The sequence below is a fragment of the Zeugodacus cucurbitae genome, chromosome 6 (assembly GCF_028554725.1).
Source record: "Zeugodacus cucurbitae isolate PBARC_wt_2022May chromosome 6, idZeuCucr1.2, whole genome shotgun sequence".
NCBI lineage: Eukaryota > Metazoa > Arthropoda > Insecta > Diptera > Tephritidae > Zeugodacus > Zeugodacus cucurbitae.
In genome coordinates, this window is record NC_071671.1 from 52906561 (window position 1) to 52923506 (window position 16946).

Genomic DNA, 16946 nt, shown 5'->3' on the forward strand with positions numbered 1-16946 from the left:
AAACGGTGTAAAGAAAGTTATAACTGCACTTTACATATATATTTGCTATAAATAATCACGTTTACCGTTAAATATTGTGTTGTATGAAATAATAAGATAACAACGCGGCAATTTGTGGTCCGCAGTATAGAAAAAAATTTTAAAACAACAACAAAATTGATTAATTTCAAAGTTTAAGTTGATGAATTCTCGCTTCCGCAGTTGTAACGAGTACAAAATTTTACAAAAACTCATGTTTTTTTGTTAAGAAAAGTTGTTGTTGCAATATATGGCGCGTTTATGTGTACAATTTTAATTACATAACGCAATATATGTTTAAAATAAAATTTTTTTAGTGAAATACTTTGCTTGAAAAACAATTATTTGAGCTTAAAATGCAATAATTTTGTTGTAAATTGGTATTATTTCTGTTATTAACTAATTAAAATCGAAAAAAAAAATATTTTTTTTTTTATTATATTTTGTTGTAAAAAATATTTTTTTTTCCAAATATATTTTTTACATCAAAATATAATTAAAAAAAAATATTAAAAAAAATAGTTTGCGTTAATAAAAAAATTATTTTTTACAACAAAATATAATAAAAATAATATTTTCTTTATAAACGCAAACAATTTTTGTTTAATAAATTTTGTTTTTAATTATATTTTGTTGTAAAAAATATTTTTTTTTATAAATGCAAACTATTAAAAAATTCCTTTTTTGTTTTTGTTCTAAACTGATAATAATCTTAAAAAAAATTTCAAATTTAAAATTATTTATAATTTTTTTAACTATTTTTTTTATAAATGCAAACTAAAAAAATTTAATTCTACACAAAAATTTCAATATGTATTCGCATGTGTATGTATGTATGTATGCCTCTCTTTATGAATATGCTTGTGGCAAAATATTATACAAAATTGAATTTGCTTTACACTCATTTTCATTTGGACGGAAACGTAAAAACTAAAAAAAAAATAATGATTTTTAATAAAAAAAAACAGATTTCCAATCGCCTACAATAAAACGGTAATTTTCTAAAAATAAGACCACTATATGTTGTTTCATTGTTCCACATTAATCAACCAACAACAACTACGATGACGGTTTAAGTTCATTTAGCTTTTTAAAAGCTACATAGTTCGTGCATTTTCTATTTTAATTCATTTACATACATAAATTTATTCAGTTAAAGCTTTGTTGTTTTTGTGTTTTTCAATTTATTTTTTTTTACAACTCTTATCGACGAATTCTCGCGCACGTAGACTATATTATATTATATAATATACATATAAATATAGAAATGAGTACGCTTGATACAAATTGAACGTGATTGAATTCGAAATCATCACGCATGTATTGAGTGACTGCATGCAGCTTGCAATGTGCATGTGTGCGTGTGTTGAGTGTTTTTGTGTATGTATTTTTGTGTATGATTGTTATTTTTAATTATTTTAGACATTATTTTTTTTTTGGTAAGAAACCTGTAAAATTGTTATAAATTGATTTAAAAAATAAATATTATTTTAAATTTTAAAATAATTTTTTTTTTGTGCTGTCAATCGCAGCGTACATTTATTTACTGTTTCATCATTAAAAAATTTACTATTAAACAAAATTACAAAAAAATAAATAAATAAATAAAAATTTCAGTTATTATTTTTTTGCTTATGTCATGGTGCTGTAAAGAACATTTCTGATACAACATTCTCACCAGCATGGTCACAGTAAAGCCACAGTAGAAATAATTTAGCATAACGCTCTCTCTGTTGCAAGTTCTAAAAGTCGCTCTCTGTGCTCGCATTCTCTTTAACTCACCGTCTGCTCCCTCTCTCTCTCCCTCGAACCTCCAAGCTAGCTTTCAAACACAAACAGATTATTTGAAATTAAATAACAATTACTGTCGCTCTCTTTTTCTACATTGAACCCAAATTGTACGCCTACAAGTGGACATTACAGCAATATCGTATATTTGTGTTTATTTTATGATTTTCCATTCTTTATTTGTTCAAAATATAAATATTTGTTGTTGTTGTTGTTTTTTTTTTTTTTACTTATGAGCGCATATAAATTATTTATATTACTTTTTTATTTTTTATTATTTATATCATTATCAAATTTACAAAAAATCATAATAATCATAATAATAGTTTAAAAAAAAATCGAAAACAAGAACAAAAATCGTTAACTAAACGAAATTAAAATTAAAATCTAAAAAAAAAATATATATTAAAAATCAAAACAATCATAGTATTTATACATACATAGTTTTCAAAACTTTAAAAACGCCAAACTTAAAGCGAAAATATTCATGAATTGTCAATTTACAACAATACAACAATTCTAATGCCATCGTGTTACAGAGCACAAAATTACTTTTAATTCATTTTCTTTTAATTTTTTACTAATAACTTAATAGTTAAGTGTGTGTGCGTGTGTGTATGTGTTTATTTATGCATATATATATATATATTTATGTATGTAGTTAGGTGTATGTTTGTATGTATGTATATACTTTATATGACATTACAGCTTTCATACTATTTTTGCTACGCTTTTTCTTTACAATGCATGTAAATATGTATTTGCATTACATTTCAATTACTTTACAACGCTTGCACCGTGTGTTGTTTTTGTTTTTTTTTTTTCTTTTATTACAACATTTTGTACATAAAACTTTCGCTTTAGCTCGCTGTCTCTGTATACTTGTGCGCGTGTATTTATGGCGTCATTCTTTTCTTGTTGTTTTTGCAAATTTATTTAAATGTTTTTTTTTCTCATTTATATCAAGTGTAACTCTTTCATATTAAGCTTTACGTTACGTTTATTACGTAAAATCTGTCGCGCTAGTTTTACATAAACCAAATTCACATTTTATATTCTTTATTATTATATTTTCTCATAATATTATTTATAAACAATGCATATTATGCAGTTTTACATTTTTCTTTCAATTTCGTCGCTTAATTTGCCCCCATTCTAAATTTTCGCCTTAACTAGGTATGTTTCTATGTATGTATGTATGTATGCGTTTTGGTGTGCATATATGTATGTATGTATATGTGTGTGTGCGTGTTGTTGTGAAGTTGCTGCCGTCAACCGCTGCTGCTGCCACTTGTCTGCCTCTGGTAGGCTCAATTTGCTGCGCATCAACGCAGCCTTATAGCCAGCCGACTAGTTGTTGTAGGAGCGGTTGAAATTGTAGTTGTTGTTGCATATGATTACTTTACACGTTACGTTATTCCCTTAAATATTTGGTTGAACGTCACTTTTCTTATTTTTCCTACATAATAAGAAATGCGCTCTCTCATTTAGCATTTATTTAGTGTTTTTTTTATGTATTTATGTTTACATCTAGTGGTTCACTGCATCAATACATCATGTACAAATAATGTAAGTATGTATGTATGTATGTAGTTGTGTATATATTCGTAATTAATTATACATAGGTGTATTATTATTATTTGTTTTCCATTATTCATTATTTAGTTTGCTTCCCTTTATGCATTCAGTATTCTTCGCTTTTTCATGTGTTTGTTTGTATGTATAATATTTGTGTCTGTGTATGTATGTATGAGACGTTCCCTTCGTTTTCGCAAATTCCAAAAAAAATATAAATCAAAAATAATAATTAACTAATATTTTCACTGCTCTCTCTAGTTCCTGATTGCCGTCTCATAATTTTTTTTTCATATAGTTTTACTGCAGTTCCATACATTTTATCATATTATATAATTTCCATTTTTATTATTATTATTATTAATGTTATTTTCTAGATTTTATTTTGCGTTATAAAATTTTCTTTTTAAATAATCGTTAGTTTTTGTTTTATATTCTTCGCCATTTGCGCTATTTTGTTTGTCTAAATTTTTTTATTTTGTTTTTGTTTTTGCTTATATAATTTTTTTCTTTTTTAATTTAGCGTTATATGTATTTTTTGTTTGTTTGTTTATTTGTTTTTGTTTTTATTTTTTTTTACTTATATATTTTTATGCGAAAAAGGAATCATGAATATAATAAAATCACAAAAATTGTCTGTCCATCTGAATGCACTTCAGACCAGATTATATTCCTTCAGATTTGATTGGAGAATGGTGTCCTTAACAGCTGCAAACACGAATCGAATATTTTCGGTATCTAAAGAGCGTGAGAAAGCATAGATTATTAAAAGAAGAGAATTATATTAATTTCGGTATAATTTAAGGAGGTCCAATAATAGTAGCTCATAAGAATTAAAAAAAATATATATTTAAAATTTTATAGACATTGGATATATAATAAAAATTATATTTATATATAGTAACAAAAATTATATATGGACCTTCTTAATTATTTTATTAAACACACAAACGCACATTTTATTTTATATCATAAAATATTTATTTCTCGCACTCTCACACATTTTCGTACACAGCAATGCCACACTACTTCAAAAAAAAAATTACCTTATTTCTAAATCGCCTTCAGTTAACGTAAAAGAAATTTAAAATTATTGGGAAAATATTGGCTATTTTCTCTTTTTCGCAAATAAGAAATCGTTACATGTCCGAAAAAGTAATATTTTTTTGTTGTTATTGTTAGATGTTCGAAAAAGTAATTCATTGCTTTCTGTAAATGTTGTATTTTGGAAAAAATTATAACTCATTTATTGTTGTTGTTATATGTTCAAAAAACGAACTTCGAATTTTGTTCGAATATATAAGTAATAATTTTTAGGCTGTTGAATGGTTGGAAAAGCAATTAATTTTCTGTTGTATGTTCGAAAAAATTATAAATCGTTTATTATTGTTTTTATATGTTCGAAAAACGAACTTCGAGTTTTGTTCGAAAATATAAGTACTCGTGTTTGGTTGTTGAATGTTCGGAAAATCAATTTATGGTTTTCTGTTGTATGTTCGAAAAAGTAAAAAAACACTATTATTTTTGTATTATCGAAAAAAAAATTAGAATAAATTTTACTGTTTTTTTCGGATGTCAGAAAAACACTTCTTGATGTTACTCGTTCAAAACAAATATAATAAGTCGTACTTTGTTGTTGTATATTTAAAAAAAAAAAATCTTGTTAAGCTTTAATAATTGTTTAAGCGAGTATTGAGGTTTTCGGCTATATACAATTTTTTTTTTTCATCTAAAATAACTGTATAGTTCACACCATTCTTCGCCGAAGTAAGTTCAAAGGCATCACTACAAAAAGCACCAATGTTAACGGAACGATGGGTTTATGATCCGTCAAAAAGGAGGTTCTAAGGTGGCTTACTTTCGAAACGACGACTTTTATATGTTTACAACAACAATTTAGAAGATTTCCTTAAAATTTTCAATAAACTTTTTTGATAGTATCCTTAAAATAATCCTTTAATTTATTTAATATTTTTTTTACAGATTTTTTACAATATAAATTTTCGAACAAAAATAATACACAAATTTTTTTAAATTTTATTTTTGATTGCTTTAGTACTAAGTTTTATAAATTTACCAAATTTCTATCAGATCATATCTAAAAGCCTTTTAGAGAAGTACATAATTAGGAAAGTACACAAAATTCCTCCACAGATTATATATCCGGCCACCTTATAGAACTTAATGATGAAAATAAAACAACTTTAAGGAATTTGTTTTATTAACGAGTACTTAAACAAAACAGTTTACACTTAAGCAAACAAAAACGCATTGCTTTAACACTTTTGCCTAAACATTATTACAATATCAGCATTGCCTATGAATTTATATTATATATGAATTGTTTTTTTAGAACTTTATTTATTTATTTATTTTTATTTATTTAAACTTTTGCAAGCAACATAAGCCAATGTGTATTAATAAAATCGTAGTATAAAGAAGCGAAACAAATAAAACTTGATGCGATGGTTCACTATATGCATGTAAGTAGTACTAGGTAGGTAGACGGGTTAGTAGACTGATGACTGACGCGCTCCGTTACAAATATGTCACATGATGTGCCTTAACCCAAATTGAATTCCTTGAGGGCATTCTGCATGATAGTATCCTTGACAGCGCAGAATACGAGCTTAATGTTTTCGGTATCTGCACGAAGTTAGTATGCGCGAAGACGATGTGAAAGTATCCGAAGTATTTGTTTAGGTTTGGAAATTGATTTAGATTTTATTAAATTCATTTTTTTTTTTTCAAATTGCTAGTTGCAAAGCTTACGGTCAACTACTACGACTTTATATACGCAACAAATGCTAGCAATACTCTTTAAACATACCGTTATGTTACAGTTTTAGATTTTAAACAAACTAGTGCTTTATGAAGGATTAACAGTTATAAAAAAGTGTAGCTGTAAGGCGTTTTCAATTACCTGACAATTTCGATTTGTATAACGTTGAATTTGCTTTAATTTTCGCATTTCTTTCAGTCAGGCCAATCACACAATTTTCATAGAATTTCACACACAATCACTCATTTCAACTCTTTCTCTAAATGTATACTTACCCGTAGCACAGGTGAAATGAGAATAGATGATTTTTTCGGAATCTGGATTAAGATCTACAAACATACGAAGTATGAATTCTCGGGCGGCAATCGCATCCCTTTGTGGACCTAATTATTTTATGGGAAAGAGAGCACATATACAGTACAAGCGATACGTTTATAATGATTATACAATTAACTAAATACGTATGATTACATATAAACTAATCCACTTATAAAGATATACAGATAAACTAAAAGGCACGAAAATACAAGAATTTTCACAATCAGTTGGCTACAACTAGCTTTTACTAGCGCAGAGCGTTGAAAGCTTTCAAGTAAAACTTTGTGTTTGTAACCTGTAGCTGTGGTGAAATGGGAGTAGCACTGACGTTCGGGATCTGGATTCGCAGCCAGATATTTTTTTAAGACAAATTGTTTAGCGGCAGCGTGATCACATTTGGGTCCTTTTATGTAATCACAAAAGTTTTTAGAATTTTTTATAATTTTTTTATAATATAATTTTTAAAAATATTAATAACTATTAGCTGACTAGCACATTAACCGCTTATAAATAGAGTACAACTACAAATTAGCAGATTATATAGAAGTATAAGCGTGTACTTACCATCATATTCGGGAAAGTAATCTACCAAATGCGAATACATGATTTTTTCCTCTAATAAGTCTTTCTTATTTAAGAAGAGAATAACTGATGAATTTTGGAACCACGGATACGTAATAATAGTTCTAAATAAAGCTTTTGATTCTTCCATACGATTCTGCAAATGCAAAAAAAAAAATAAATATTAGACATTTTTTCAGCACTCAAATGTCAATTGTACTCACCTCATTATCAGATTCGAATAAAATTTGATCGTATTCCGATAGCGCAACCAAAAATATGATTGAAGTCACATTCTCAAAGCAATGTATCCATTTTCTTCTCTCAGAACGCTGACCACCCACGTCCACCATTCTGTATGTGTGTGTGTGTGTAGTAGTAGTAGGAAAATTTTACATAAAATTATTTTAATTATTTTTATAAATTTTATGAAAAATTAATAAAGCTTAAAAAAACAAAAAAATAACGGTTACAAACATATACACTATACTCATTAATACGTAAGCATGTAGGCGTTAAACACATAAAAAATGCTTAAAGAAAATATATATGTATATGTTAAATACAGAAATGCATAAATAAACGTTAACAAACAAATGAAACTACACAAAGCACAAATTAGTGAAAAGCACCAACAAAAACAATGCAAATAGTATTTAATGAAAGCGTTTCAAGTTAAACTAGCTAACCTGCATTATCTAGCAAATATTGTACTTTTTGAAGTTATAGCATTTTTAGAGCTAGCCATATTGGAAATAGCCTTCTTTTTTTTCAAAAAATATTTTTTTAGTAAATCTTATACCTAAATACGATACCATCCAAATCGAATGGATATTCAAGTATCCCTGTGGTGGGCACACGAGCACGCAAAATATCCTGCTCGGTGGGTAGGAAATCTTCTTTTTCAATACGCTCAAGATCGCTGAGATAGCTACGCGTTGGCAAACAAAGAGTGTTAATTGTTTATTTATATGTTTATGTGAGTAATATGATTGTTTTTTCAAATGATGACATGACCCAGCGAAATGCGATTTGATGCAAAAATGTTGAAATCTCAGTTAAATATTTTTTTCATATATTTTTCTTTAAATTGTTTTCAAACATATACCAATACCAAAAACAAATTCTAAAAACGCCGGAAACACTAAATCTTCCTAACCCATAACCTCACTAAACCTCAGCAAGCTTCTTTAAACTCCACACTACAAACTAACCATGACTATCTCAAAACGTGTGTAAGAGAAAGCTGCGTTTTTTTTCTAATATTTTTTTTAACAATAAAACTTCATAAAAAATTCGTAGAAATCAGTGGTTAGTGTCGGACACAAAATTATAAGGCAAACATGCACAATATGCTCGAAAGCCAAAACAATTATTTTCAGTTTCAACAAAAGTTTAGTAAATATTTAGTATTTTAAATAAGAGTATAAGTCAAAGCAAATTAGTAGTATATTTTACATTTAGGCAATCAAAAGGCACATTTTCGAAATAGAGAGAGATTTGTATTGCTGTACCTAAATCGAATTTCTTCTAAATCAAAGGGATACTCAATGATCCCCGTTGTCGGCACACGAACTCTCAAAATATCTTGTTCGGTTGGTAAATAATCTGGTTGAGCCACACGATCGAGATCCATCAGATAACTAATAAATATATATACATATATATCAGATTTCTAAATATATATTTTTTGTATGTATGTATGTATGTCGTTCAATTTATACACACACACAGTATAGAAATATTGTTGGCCTCACGGCAACATTTAGTATTGTCATCGTGTATACTTAATTGATATGAGACATATGTATGTGGGGCATATGTATATAAGCGGGGTACTCACTATTTTGCCGAATCTGTGAGTTGATATTCTCTTCGTCGATCGTAACATTCTTGTATGCCAGTATCCGCCCACAGTGTTTTGATGGCCGACAAATATGGATCTTCGAATGATGTGACCGTTTCGTAATCGATACTCATCACCAGTTCGCCAAGTTCCTGTGAGAAAAGTAGTAGCGTGAATTTAATTTGACTTTTGTATAGGTTATGATCGAGACAATCCTTTAAAAATTCATCATTGTATCATTTACTTACACCGTGCTCGTCTTTGCCATACGAAATTTTTAACATATCCATGGCCTTGATCATCGACTGCATGGCCATGAATATATTTTGATAGACTAATTTGATGTAACCCCGCTTATCATCGTCGGAGTAACCGCTGCCGTGAATAATACGCATCTGTTTGATGAATGTCGATTTGCCGGATTCACCAGTGCCTGTTAAGATGAGTGAAAAAAAGGAAATTAATAATAATAATAAAAAGGTGTTAAGCTTGATAGTTTATAAAAAAGCGAAAAATCATAGAATATTACGCTTCGAAAATTTTAAGCAACCATATCAAGAAGAAATCGTAATGAAAATTATGTATATAACATTCCGAGGAATTAAGGGTTGTCCAAATGTTTTTATTGTTGTTGTAGTTGCCATCTAACAGGATGCTCAAGAAACGAACTGTTTCGATAAGACCATAGGAGGAAGACTGTTATATGAGTAGGTTTAATTGAGCATGCAATGAGGTGCGTAGTGTCATGCGGGGACTCTTCGCACACAATTCTCACGATAGCCGGTTCTACGTTACCGGAATCGACCCAGAGTTTATCCGGTCCAGATTTATTTTTATTTTTGAAGAATATTGCTGAGTTTATAGTTCTTGACCAGTTGCAATTTGGGATTCGTTGCGATTATATAGACTCGACAGTTGTGAGAACGGATTCCCGACTTTATTACATAATTTTTATATTCCTGAAAGTGACCAGAAATGATAACGATAGTTTCTAGTACCATCACAGACAAACTAGACCCATATAAAGTCAGAGGTTACATGGACTTAACGTTATATGAGTTCTAATGTGATATTACGTCGAGAAAAATGTACATAAAAGTTTAACGTATGATTTTCGAAGACATCAACATTGCAATGGGATTCTATTCGCCAAGAAAATCGAGCGAAAACAGACCATTTTGGTCCAAATAAATTCATAGGTTAAGTGGACCTAACTTTGCACTTTGTAAACAAGCTTATTAGTGTAATTTTACGTCTGTACCGCTGCACAAACAACTTACCGAGCAGCAAGAGTTTGAGTTCCCTTCGCGCATCACGCTTATCTCGACGCAACTGCCGTTCGATTTCCTGATTAATGCGCTTCTGTTCCTTCGCCTCCTCCGATAAACAGCACTCCATACTAGCTAAATTTTTGGCTGCTTACGCCGCACCCTTAACCGCACACACACACTCTAGTCTATTATGCTACTATGGGGTTGTTGTTTCTTGTTAATGGTTGTTGTTATTTAAAGTAAAAACTTTTGGGCGAAACGCTCGTGCTCGTGGTGTAGCCTCCCTCAATGTAGCCGCCGCCGTGCTTTGCTTGCCACCGTTGCGCGCTGCTCTTTTGATAGAGCGTCGCTGATCTAGCTATTTTGTAGTCAATGTTGGAGCAGATGATAAATTCAAATGCTTCCACAGTGCCTTTGCCGCCACCACCTGCTCGGTAGGTGTGTGTCGACGTGTGTATTCCGTTCGTGCAACAACAATCAATGTTGCGGCACAACACATACGCTCCTGTTTCGAACTTTGTATAATCAAAGATTTCGAAGTAAATTTTAGAATTTGAACTTCGTTTTTTTCTCACATGGAAATGCTCACATATGATGGTATTTCCTTATACTTTCTTTTATTTTGGTTGAGCTCCGCTTTTATCAAGCTGTAAAGTTTATTGCACAATTTTTTCTATTTATTTTGTTTTTCTTTGCAAACTTTATGTTTGTCCTGTTGCAACCAACGATAGGTACCGTTTCTCGTTCTTTTTAAGATCCTATTTAAAAAATTCCATAAACATCTGAAAGTAGAAAACAAAAACACCGTTTTGAAATTATTCGAAATTTATTTAAAAAAATTAAAAATAGAAGATCTCACTTAAGTTTCAACGGTTATTAAAAATTAAACGCGGAATGAACAAGTGTCTCTCTTTTCAAGTTCTTTACGCTCGAACGGTGGGCTGCGTTATGATTATTTTTAAAAAGTACAAAAAAATATTGAAAAATTGCACAACACTCGTTCGTGCGCACCACAGTACGAATGCAGCAATGCGCGCCCTACCGAAGAGACAAAAAATCGAAAAACAACTGTCCAGCAGTTACGGAAGCAGACACTTCCCGAGTCTCTAAGTGTGCGCATACATTTACCGATTTGCGGGTCATGTAGGGCTTCCTAGCCAAAGCTTCGAAGGCAACAAAAAAATCTATAAACGTATATATATAGAAACAATGCAGAGATCTACTTTGTCCCACCAATAAAGTGGCCGACAATGAACAGGTATAGTGGTGGTGGGTTACCCTCCAATACCGCTTGTCATGAGGCCAGCGTTAACCTCGTCGCCGAATGCCGAATGCCGCCTGTCGTCAAATGCATTCTAATCCAATTGTCTTGAACTTCACAGTCCATTGGCAAGGTTTATGACTAAACTTATAGTTTTTGTTTTTTGTTGTTGTTGTTGTTGCTTTTGTAATGGCTCAGAGGCTGCATATGTCTGTGGTTGAGCTAAAATAATGTAGCTTTAATTAGCATACTTTGGATAGAGTATTCTAACAAAAAGTATGGTGAATTCTCATGCGAAAAAGCTATAAGGGAAAAAACGATTCGACGCTATAAAATATTGTTGCGAGCGTATGATATTATGATCTTAAGTGTGCACGATAATGTTCTAAAAGCTCAGATTTCACTTTCGCTTGTAATTGTCTGAATTCATATCAAAATTAATTTAAATAGTTCTCAGTCGGCATTTAATGATATTGAAATTTATATTTATTAAGAATTTCTTTTAAAAGTATTTTTATACTACAGTGGAACTACCATAACTCCAACTTCTATAAGTCGAAGATCTCCATAATCCGAACTCTTGAATTGGCAATAGAAGTCAAATTTCACAGACATTTCCTTCCATAAATCGAACTTTTCGACCGGGGCATAATACAAAATTTTAGTATCGACGCAGAATTTTAAAAGAGTCCCTATATTCGTATGGAGGCCGACAAAAAATATGATATTACATTTATAGATTTTCATCGTGGGGATGAGATACAGAATGCCAAGAGCCAAACAATAGCAAAGTGTAACAAACAAAATTACAGAATAAATGTTTTATTGTATTTAAATAAAACTTTTTGCGAAGTAAATTATTAAAACTGTGGGTAAATCTATATTTTACAGCTTTTCGAAAAATTTATGTTTTAATGAAAATTTCTATAACTTGAATTTTCTCTAACTCTAAGTTTTTTGGGGATTATGGGGCTTCGAATTAGAGAAGTTCCAGTGTATCTTAGAAGTAGTAGTAGAAGTAGTAGAAGTAGCTTATGCCTACTATACGCCAAAAAGTAGGCAATGTTTTAAAGAAATGCATGCATACAATTTATATTTGCCATAGGGTGTTGTAGAACGTTAAAATTTCCTTATAACGAGCTATGGCATATTAGAAATATACTTTTTATTTTCTTTATTCCATAGGGAATCATATTTAAAAAGGTCCTTTGATAAATTTGAACTTTAATAGTAAGTCTCTTAATATGCACAATGATGTGGGTGTTGCATACTTTTTGGCTGACAATTTTTTGAACATAAACGATATTTGGAAATTGCTTAATATAAAGTTATTTACAAATAATTTTAATAAATTCATTTAAAATTTACACTATCGAAACTAAAATATGATAAATTTTTGATACATTTATCACAAAAATTAATTTAATTTAATTATTATTTAGTTTCATTTAATTCAATTGAGTTGCTTTTACCAAAATAATAAAAAATTACATAAATAACGGTATATACTTAAGATTTGTTAAACAAATCCGAAATCCATTGTCAATAACAAATTTTATTTTCTTCCTAGCGTATTTTAAAGGCTAAGCATTGATTTTCTGCAGAGGTTACAACGAAGCAAATATGTAGCGCATTGAATCCAGATTTATTTGAAGAATTCTATTTTGGAGGCTACTACTACCTTGACAAATACTATGGCTAATTTTAAGATGTGCGCGTAGAACTGTTACTAACGATATGGTTTATAGAGAATTCTACAATTTGCAAAATGCATAGTATAGTTTTGAATGTGCTGGAAACTACAGACAGTCAATTGGTGGTAGAATTTACATTGAACTACATTTTAGTACACAGCGATACAGTATTGGTACTCTCTGATCATAATAACAATATTTGTAAACTATTTTTTTAGAAGAATAATGACTTTCTAATGAGGAAGTTTAACCATCCACATACTATTTTCAAAGGGTATGAACCGAAGGTTTGTGTTTTTCGAAGGAATTTAATATTTTGAGGTTAACGAACTCACTTAACATTTTGATATTATAATTCGCTCAACATTTATATTTAAATATATGCATTAATATCACTTAAACTTAATAAAAAAAAATTAGCCTCAAGTCATTTGTTTCTTCAACAAAAACTGTACACATGCTTTTTAAGCAACAAATTATTGTAATAATACAAAGTAATTCAAGTTTCATTAGATTGCGGTTTCTGTTACCAAGACATGATCAGATAGTTGACATACTGTAAATTTATTTAAAAACATATGCTTTTGTTTTTTTTTATTTTCAGCTCAAATCTAATTAACGGTAATACGCTACTGTTTCCAATGTCATAGGTGCGCGGCGTCTATAGCCACCTGAGCCACATGAGAGCAGCAAGCACACTCTCCCCCCTATGATGTGTGAAAAGTGTGTCTTTACTTATTGACAAGCGCAAGAAAATACTATATGCGAAATGTAAAACCATTGACCAAGACTTGAAGAACAATAAAACAGAGCTAGCATCAACGTTGGCTAATTTAGCATAGACTTGTGATTTTCCACAGTAATCGTGTTGTTATTATTGAAGTACACACGCGCATACAGGCATAATTTTAGTTATTTTTCTAGGAAAATCATATACTAAATACACAACACATACTAGAGCTATATAGGATTTAACAAGATCACTATGACTGACCCCAGCTAGTAAACTTCTGTCCAACCGTAATTATGAAATTCGAAACGCCATTTATACAATATGCTTCTCCCAGCCAAACATTGGCTACTTTGCATTTACATTTGTTATTAAATTAAGGTTTTGTGCGCTGTTAGCCAACGTTAATTATCTTATTATTAATATCTATTCTTACACTAGCTGTTGTTGTCGCGCACTGATGTACATATGAATGTATGTATTTATACAATATAGTATGTATGTATGTATGTATGTAACTGTGCGGTTTATAAATTATAACAATACAAATTTAACCATAATAAATTTGCTTAAATCGTAAAGTAAAACCAGCTGCTGTGCGGTTTTATTATTTTTTTATCAACTCATAGTTGGTCTGTTCTCTGGAGTGATATATGTACGTGCATATGATAAGAATAGCCTGCAGCGCGATCACTTGAAGTTCATTTCACTTCTATGTAGTCTTCTTTTGCGCATAGCTTGTCTAAGCTTTTTGTTGATTTAGTATAGATAAAATTAAGATAAGTGAATATAAATGGATGCGAAGAATCTGCACCTGACTAATGGGGAGCATCACATACATAAGTGAAAAGTAAAAACCAGTTCAACACGTTTCGGCACATTTTAAATATGGTGTAGAAAATTTTTTGATTGTCCAGAACACATGTACCCACTGATTTCCCTTTTGTTATCAGCATGAGTAATACATTTGATATTTTTTCTATGAATTATTTTTAGGTTTTTAATGTATAATTTTCAGGTACGCGTAGAATTTTTGTACGCTTACTGCGGTTAGACGTATGTGTATAGCGAAGTTTTTCTCTAGCCATGCATGTTAAAGACATTAAGCATTTTATTTATTAGCTTTACTAATATGCAATTCATCCATATATATTAATATATATGGAATTCACAATTAATAATAATATTACAATAAAAAGTTTAATGAACATCCCGAAAATAAGTAGTTTTACACGTTTTATTATATTACACATTATTAATTTTAAATTCATTGCATCAGCTGGCATTTTTTGAAATTTTTAAAAGCTGAAGACACTCTTTTTACACAAATGATAGCATATCTATATTAATTCAAAATAAATTTCAACATAATTTAACTTACCAGTTAAAATAGTTTGGTGTTGAAGATTTCAGAAACTTAAGGAAACTCGTATCAAAAGTTGGTATTTCCTTATAGCCGATATTCTCGAATGAAGTAACATTAGAAGAATATTGTTCTTTATTTTTTATTGTGGGTTGGTTTCTTTTTGCTTAAAATTAATCCTTTTTACAGAATCCCTGCAGAACTATTGTATATATATTGCTATTAGACGAACTATTGTTGCTGCTGCATTTGCTGTTCTATTTGGCGGCCGCAACTAATATTTATATTACCAGGTATACTTTTAACGGTACCGTTGGTGCATATATGGCAATTATTCATTCATTTCTTCAATCTATTTGTAGTTGCTTGAGCCCGTTTTTAAAATATAAGGAACATTTTTCCGCTTCAACCGCTTTTGCTGCTCTTTCTAGATTTCCTATAATTTTTCTGTTATTAGAACGAGTTGTTTTTATTTTTTGCTCAATTACTTAAAAAAAATATGTTAATTTGTTTATTCTTTGCTTGGAAAATTATTTTGCCCGTCTACATATCAATACACAAAGCTTTCTTCTGAATTATGAAACTTTTTCATTTTAAATCATCAGAATGCATATTCAATCAGATAGCTTATTATAATAACATTAATGCATTAAGAACAAAACCACACAATATTTTTTTTTCACACAGATTATAAATGCAAGAGGCTGGAGGTGGGGCATGCACAAGTGAGTGCACGTAGGAATATTGTACACTAGTGAAACTGTATCGAATTTCTTAAATATTGATCAATTACTTTTTTATATGGGCGTTGATAATCGTGTTATAATTTAAAATGTTTAATGATTTTTAAGCTATTATATTATAATGGCACCTGTCCAACCAACACACAATTATATACATCCGTATCCTTCATAGTAACTTCGATAAGATTCACAAGTCTCACCGATCTTTGTTTACTTTTTAGATTTTTTACCTCTACCATTCTTCGTTTCTTTTTGCAAGAAATTCGTAAAAATTGTTAAAATTTTACTTGATATCATTTGACGACTGTGACCACATCCAATTGGAAAAAAATAGTACAAAAGAGAACGAAGAAATATAAGCAAAAAGAAAAATTGCGTGACGTTTCGTTTACTTTTATGACACAAGTTCGCAGAAGCAGACCGATGGTTCGCAGCCGATCTAAGCGCGTGATGTAGCTGTCACGCTCACTCTTGCATATTTTCGCTTATATCAATGCTATTCGAACTGTTTTGTCGACACAGTAGAACAGCAAAACAGATACACCACGATACCGACGGAACGAATACACACATGCCAGACGATACGACCGACGATGTATATTTGACGGGCGAGGTCCGCTGAAAGAAAAAAAAATCTAAAAAAGAAAATTTCCATTGCACCCGAAATCACGATTTTTACCAATTATTTCCGTATAAAATTAAGTCACTATACTATTAAAATAATATAAATACATGGGCTGATCAAATTGCTGCAATATTTAAGTAAACACTACAGAATTTTGTCATACATTTTTACACAGCAGAACAGGCAATTCGCGATTTAGAATATCATTTTTTTCATTTTTATCAAAACACCGACAAATTATTTCTGGTCATATCTGGTGTTAATTGATACACTAAAACAGAACAGTAGGGGCTCGAAACTACACTATTACTTGCGGGTGTCACAGATCACCCAGTTTCTGTATTTGTCAAACCGGTAGCGCTTCAAAAAAC

At 30.2% G+C, this 16946-nt stretch overlaps 2 protein-coding genes across 17 annotated transcripts in view; both read right to left on the reverse strand.

The window, feature by feature from the left end:
- Positions 1-1893: 1893 nt before the first annotated feature.
- LOC105212609 (G protein alpha q subunit) lies at positions 1894-16675 on the reverse strand. 6 transcript variants are annotated; one of them, XM_054233585.1, is made up of 11 exons: positions 16181-16675; positions 15226-15643; positions 10169-10941; positions 9137-9321; positions 8886-9040; positions 8557-8685; positions 7267-7396; positions 7046-7199; positions 6439-6546; positions 6305-6354; positions 4052-6027 (listed from the first exon to the last, which is right to left on the reverse strand). In XM_054233585.1, exons 3-11 carry the CDS (start codon positions 10284-10286, stop codon positions 5920-5922), a joined length of 1137 nt encoding a protein of 378 aa, XP_054089560.1. In that variant the 5' UTR covers positions 10287-10941; positions 15226-15643; positions 16181-16675; the 3' UTR covers positions 4052-5919. The 6 variants fall into 6 exon arrangements, with proteins under 6 accessions (XP_054089562.1, XP_054089563.1, XP_054089560.1 ...); XM_054233586.1 differs by lacking the exons at positions 15226-15643; positions 16181-16675 and adding an exon at positions 11019-11227; XM_029040369.2 differs by lacking the exons at positions 6305-6354; positions 16181-16675 and adding an exon at positions 7845-7973 and having other exon boundaries at positions 5025-6027; positions 15226-15494.
- The window catches only part of LOC105212608 (amphiphysin), a 78755-nt gene continuing 77507 nt past the window's right edge, over positions 15699-16946 (reverse strand). For 5 of the 11 annotated variants that reach the window (XM_054233578.1, XM_011184673.3, XM_054233569.1 and 2 more), the window contains one exon: positions 15699-15833. The gene's annotated coding sequence lies outside the window, so the exon portion shown is untranslated. The remainder of the gene's footprint in view (positions 15834-16946) is intronic. The other 6 variants (XM_054233575.1, XM_054233576.1, XM_054233573.1 and 3 more) reach the window with 3 other exon arrangements.

Coding starts and splice junctions, on each gene's coding strand:
- LOC105212609 (XM_029040369.2), bottom strand. CDS start 10,286: ATGGAGTGCTGTTTATCGGAGGAGGCGAAGGAACAGAAGCGCATTAAT. Junction 6,547..7,045: donor TTACTTTCCCGAATATGATG/GTAAGTACACGC, acceptor TAAAATAATTAG/GTCCACAAAGGGATGCGATT. Junction 6,028..6,438: donor TCATTTCACCTGTGCTACGG/GTAAGTATACAT, acceptor AACTTCGTGCAG/ATACCGAAAACATTAAGCTC.